Here is a 6,066-nt window from a genome sequence, read left to right on the forward strand (position 1 = left end):
CCCCGTGAAGAGTGGTTCTTTTTTTTTTTTTTTTTTTTTTTGTCTTTTTCCGTGTCCGGCAACGGATCGCAACCCTCAGTGTCGCCCCTGTACCGGACCGGGACCGGCAACGGGATCGCAACTCTCGGCGTTGCCCCCGCGCCTCGCTCAGCCAGTGAGCGGGAACCGGTCTGTATGTGGGATCCGAACCCTCGGCGGGAGCGCCTCTGCGCTTCCCAAGCAGCACACTAGCACAGGAAGTGTGGTTCTTAACTATCCAGGTGTAGGAGCAGAAACTTGACAGAGATGTATAATTTTTAGCAATGGACTGCCAACAATTTTTAGTAATGGACTGGAAATATTAATGATACATATGCCACATAAAAACAATCATTGATGACCTCCTGCTGAATAAACTTATTGCTTTAAAAATCAAAATGTTCTGGGCTTCAGATGCATGGCTTACGGAGGGTATCATCAACCTACCTTGAAGATGAAATCAGCCATCAGAGGTCCTGGAATCTTAAAGGTTTTCCTGTCTGAGACCCTCTGAAATTCAACTGTTGTGTTTTCTACAACAAAGACTCCAGAGCTGTTAAAGCTGTGTTCTCCTTTGGTTCCTTGAAGTGTTTTTGATTCAATAACTAAAATTTAAAAAATAAAATTTAAATAAGAAAACTATCTTAACAACATTTTATTTCAAAAGGCATTTTACCAAGTACGATATCAGCATACATCAATATAGTATCAAAATATCCACTCAGTTTACAAACATTGATTCACACTGGCAGAATAGATATGTCACACTTTTAGTTGCCCATAAAAAGGAGGTTACAAGGTGGTAGGCCCAAACGGGTCTACTAGATTCTTTGGAGCCATTTCTACCATAAGGGGAAAGTGAAAACTTTTCTTTCTTTATATTTTTTCATGATGTAACTAATACTTGAGTAAAGCTATGTTTGCTCACTTTATCACCTGTTCAGAAGATCATAACCCTAGTCTTACTTAGACAAAATCATAGGGAATCTCAAGTTTGTTTTTTTTTAAAGTATTTTGTAAACATGATTGATTCACAGGAAATAGCAAAAATAGTATAGAGAGGTCCTGGGCTACCTCCACCCAGTTTTTCCCAGTGGTTACATCTTACTAAACTATAGCACATTAACAAAACCAGGAAACGGACAATGAGTAGGTATTGTTCCATGCCATTTATCACACACCACGACAATCAAAATACAGAAACATTCTACTGCAACAAAGATCTCCCTCCTGCATGCTACCCCTTCATCTGAATTTGCTTTTATATGAACAGAAATGCTTTTAAGATCTCCAACAGAAAAACATTTGCCCACAGTTTGAACAAAATAGCATTTCTACTTTATTTAAATTACTTCTTTCTTCCTCCTTTTTCTTTCTTTTCTTTGGTAAGCGTCATCACACTTAGTAGACATGGTCTGAGGCTGAGAGAGAGAATAAAAAAATATACAGCTGGGTGCTAGGGCACCTGCGTTTCTGGAACTAGCTTTTGCTCACTCGCTACCTTGGGTGTGTTTTCATTGCCTCGTTTCTAAATGAGGAGTCAGAGCAGATGATCTCCCATGTCCACCTCTACTCTGAAACCTACACTTGATTCAGTGGTATTGTACCAGTCTTTAAAACCATCACAAAGAAAGAATACAATAGAACCAAAACTCTGTTCAGTTTCGAACTTAAAAATGGAAAGCTGATAAAAGTCATGACAAAATGGTTCTGCATTAGGGAACTTCAGTCATATGCTGCTGGGCTTTGGTCTTTTTCACTTGCTGGATTTTCTCTCTGCCACTGGAGCAGCTGCAGGAATTCAAGCACCCTGGACAGACTGCATAACAGGCATTAGGAGACATCCCTGATTATCCCTGACAGGTAGACTGGGGAATTTTCTGGGAAAATTCAAACGCTGGACATGAGCTACTTGATCTGGAGGAGTCATTAGTGGTCAAAGAATAATGCAGGCTACTTTCAGGCATACACAGCCCCAACCACTTTGGCCCTGATCTCCATGACCACAGTAGATTTTTGGAAAGTGTGAGATTAAGTTCATTTCCTAGTTCCAATAAATATATAAAACTGAGTGATATAAAGTGAGTTGTCAGTAAAAATGAGATGGGGAACTGGAGATAGTAAGACGGCCCTACACTGGATGAATGAGGTCTCTAAAGTAAAGGAGAAAAAACGATGAGCATTAAAGCAATATCAAAACACAAAAGGAAGTTGGACTCTACCCATCCTCCTAGAAGGTCTGCAAACACCAAGTTTCTAGACTGAGAGTTAGCCCGAAATGGCTTGATTAAGTTCAAGAAGTGCACAATGGATTCCGTGGCTGTCTTAGGGTAGTAATTGCTTTACCACTGTGTGAACCTTCTGGATCACAGTTTTCCAAGTTTCATCAGGATGCACAGTTGGGGCAGGGGATCTGTAAGAATCTGGGAAGGCAATCTGGGAGGAAGGGAAGAACAGTTGCTATGACATCCATCCTCTAAACCAAAGGCCAGCATTTCTGTTATTTTGGTTTTAGTGTTTTGTTTTTAATATCAAGTCTATTCCATTGAATTTCAGCAGCGCCTAAGATTTTCAGGGACAAGGATATAAAAACGCAAGTAGCAAAACCAATTTTCAAATTCATTTAAGTAATCCAAACCACTCTTTCTCTCCACTGAACTGTGTGCTTATTTTAAAATACCTTATTTCAGTTATTTCAAAAGCTTCCAGTTCTCCAGGGCATAAAAACTGGTTGCATCTAGGAGGTGGAAAGCAGGTGCCTTGACCTCAATTGTGTAAATAAGTAAACAGAGTCAAAAGTGGGTGAATAAAGACAGGTACAGTGATTTGATGGATTAGAGTTTATGGATGCAAATAATTCTGATAATTTGGATTCACACCACCACTGTCCTGAATCCACAGTGAAGTGGAGGCCAATGTAGATCTTCAGGAGTTGTCATTTATATTGATGACAAACTTGCTTCTTCTTAGTGCCTGTGCTTTTAAAATAAATGACAGAGAAGGAGTTTGCAGTTTTCCAATCAACAATTCAGATGATGTATTGATTTATGGATACCTTTATCAAGTTTTTATTAATTTCTACCATTTCCATGAATCGACTGCAGCCCCATGCTGTGACAATGTGTGACTCTGCAGCCCCATGCTGTGACAATGTGTGACTCACAGCTAGTGGCAGCTGAATCCACATGCCCTTCAGGTCTCAGAGCTTTCACTGACCTCTTTGTGGTTTCAACAGTAAGGTGGTTAGTGCTTGGAAGACCCCAGGAAGCCTATAAACACCCCTACCACTATTTTTTGAATAAATTGTATTGTGTACATTTGAGGTTTACAACATGATGGGTGGAATACACATAGATAGTAAAATAGTTACTATTCATAATGAGGTAAATCAACATCTATCATCTCACATAGTTACTTTTCTTTGTGTGACAAAAGCAGTTAAAATCTACCTATTTAACAAGAGTCCCTAATACAATACAATTTCATTAACTTTAGTCCTCATGTTGTACATTAGATGTCTAGGCTTGTTCATCAGATATATCTGCTATTTTATATTCTTTGACCTTCATCTCCCCATTTCCTGTCCCTCGCCACCACTTCTGTAGTAACCACTGTTTCATTCTCTAAGTCTGGATATGTGAGCTCTTTTTATTTTAAGAGAAGACAGTATCAGCCTTTTTTCCTGCAACCTACTGTTCAACTTCCTTCTCCTCTCCAGGCTTAATATTGGGTGCAGGGGAGAGGCGTTGAGGAAGATACGACAGACAGCCTCCAAAAAGGTGAAAAATAAATTCAGAAATCAAGACTTTCCTGCATCCCCAAATCTTCCCAACTCAAGTCTATAATGATGTCTTTAAATATTTCAATCCATACTAGTTATTTTTAAAAGAAATGATGACTAGAAAGATGGTGAATGCTTGTAATTGCTTCTAGATATAAGGCTTGCATTGAGAAGTATCAGTCCAAGCTTCCTATAAAAGAGCCAGGGTCATGGTACCATCCCCGAGAGGTCTCCTTAAATTCTAAAGGCCACAAAAGTGCTGTTAGGTAAACATGTGATGGGCGTTCAGCACAGCTGATGTAGTTATAAACGCACCAAACTTTGCTTATACAGTAGGGCTGTATTTTATAGCATTTGATTCTTTCATCCAGCATGAAATCTTCCTTTGATTGGGCATTATATACAGTATCCATGTTTATATTTATGCATTTCTATATATGGTCATCAGGACTTAGAGGAAAAACTATTCTTCTAATTGATAATGGAGGTTTTCAGTTTATGACATCTTGGCTTCTCAAGTTTATTGCTAGTCAAAAACATTAAATGCTGAAGTTTTGCTACAATAAAATCTCCTTTGCAGGGATCCTCTTTTTGCTTCCATTTTTGAAAGTACACTACTGGAAAATTTGGGGCTGTGTACTCTCTATAATGCTGTGGCCAGGCATGAAACAGGACTGCAAATTTAGGATCTAAACACGTCCAGGCAGCATGCAAAATGGACGTTCTGTAGCTAAATTCAATTGCACAGCAAAGAGACTGACATTAACATTACTGGGCATTCTCAGTTTTTAATAACGCAGCCTTTTGGAGGGGAGGATCTTAAAAGAATGATTTATTACTACAAAATAAGTTTCATTTCAGAAATATAACTTTTCTACAAATAAATATTAAAGAAACAGTTATATAAATCAAGAAAACAAAGCCACTTCTATATTTAGATATTCACAAATATTAATTAAAATCCTTTGTAAATGAAGCCAGTTCTACTCATCAGCAGAGAAGGATAACTTTCAAAAACACTTCTAGAGCCAATTGTGAAATTGTTCAGAGGGGGAAATATTCCAGGCAACAGACCTGTCACTTTTGGAGAAATAGGAACATTTTCAGCCCTGTTCTTGGAAGAGTGCCAGTCTTGGGTATAAAGTTATATTTAATATGCCAGAACATATATACATAGAAAATGAATTTTTGCTTCAAAGTATTTACCTGTATTTATTCTGTTTACTGCTTACTTATTCTGATTTCACAACCTAAAAAATTATTTATGGAGCTGAATTTTAGGGAATTGCCTTTAGTGTCATGAGAATATTAGTCCCAGTCATTGTATTTTTGTTTTGTTTTGTTTTTTAAACATCTTTTTGATACATAATTCATAGGCAATAAAATTAACCCATTTAAACTGTACAATTTAATGGTTTCAGTATATTCACAGAATGAAGCCGTCACCACGATCTAAACTTAGACCATTTTTGTCACCCCAAAAAGAAACCCAATACCCATTAGCCAGGCAAACTGGCAATCTACTTTCTATTTCTACAGATTTGCCTATTCTGGAAATTTCATATAAATGGAATCATATAATATGTGCCTTCTGTGATTGACTTCATTTACTTAGCATAATGTTTTTAAAATCATCTGTGTTATAGCTTGTATCGGTATTTCATCACTTTTATAGCCAAATAATATTCCACATATGTCACATGTCACATTTTATTTTTTCACTCAACATTTGGGTTGTTTCCACTTGAAGGCTGTTATGAATAATGCTGCTACGAGTATTCAGAACTTCATATTTTTGGATCCAAGATAGTATTTTACAAAGGGATTACTCAAATGATTCATGAAATTTGGATCTGAATGATTTTTACCAGTTTCCAAAAATTGTTTGTATTTATAGGATGAAGATGTGCTCTCATCAAGAGCTGTGGGCTTTAAGCCATTTTAAAAAGAAGTTTAAAAGATGTTTTGATGATTCATTAAAAAGAAAGCCTTGAATAAAGTGTCCATTATATGGCTGTGAATATTTTAGTAATTTTGTTTTTCAAAAAAATCATTCTTTTAGTCGTAATTCATATAATAAAGTTAAGGGTAAAAGAGGGCTTCTGAATAATTGTTCACCTTCATTGTCACATTGTCACAAAGATATTTTCTTGCTTCCCTAATTTAGATCATAACATACCATAGCATTTCTTTTTTTTTTTTTTTTTTTTTTTTTTTTTTTTTTTCCTGTTCCGGCAACGGTTTTCAACACCCGGGGGTCCCCCCCC

The 6,066-nt window shown here is 37.1% G+C and overlaps 1 protein-coding gene across 1 annotated transcript in view; it reads right to left on the reverse strand.

Moving 5' to 3' along the window:
• LOC103604339 (ADAMTS-like protein 3) overlaps positions 1-6,066 on the reverse strand; it is a 127,508-nt gene that overhangs the window by 39,835 nt on the left and 81,607 nt on the right. Inside the window, exon 6 of the mRNA XM_008588898.1 lies at positions 466-623. Within this exon, the coding sequence (XP_008587120.1) occupies positions 466-623 (158 nt within the window). The remainder of the gene's footprint in view (positions 1-465; positions 624-6,066) is intronic.

Source organism: Galeopterus variegatus, unplaced genomic scaffold (genome assembly GCF_000696425.1).
Source record: "Galeopterus variegatus unplaced genomic scaffold, G_variegatus-3.0.2 Scaffold5092, whole genome shotgun sequence".
NCBI lineage: Eukaryota > Metazoa > Chordata > Mammalia > Dermoptera > Cynocephalidae > Galeopterus > Galeopterus variegatus.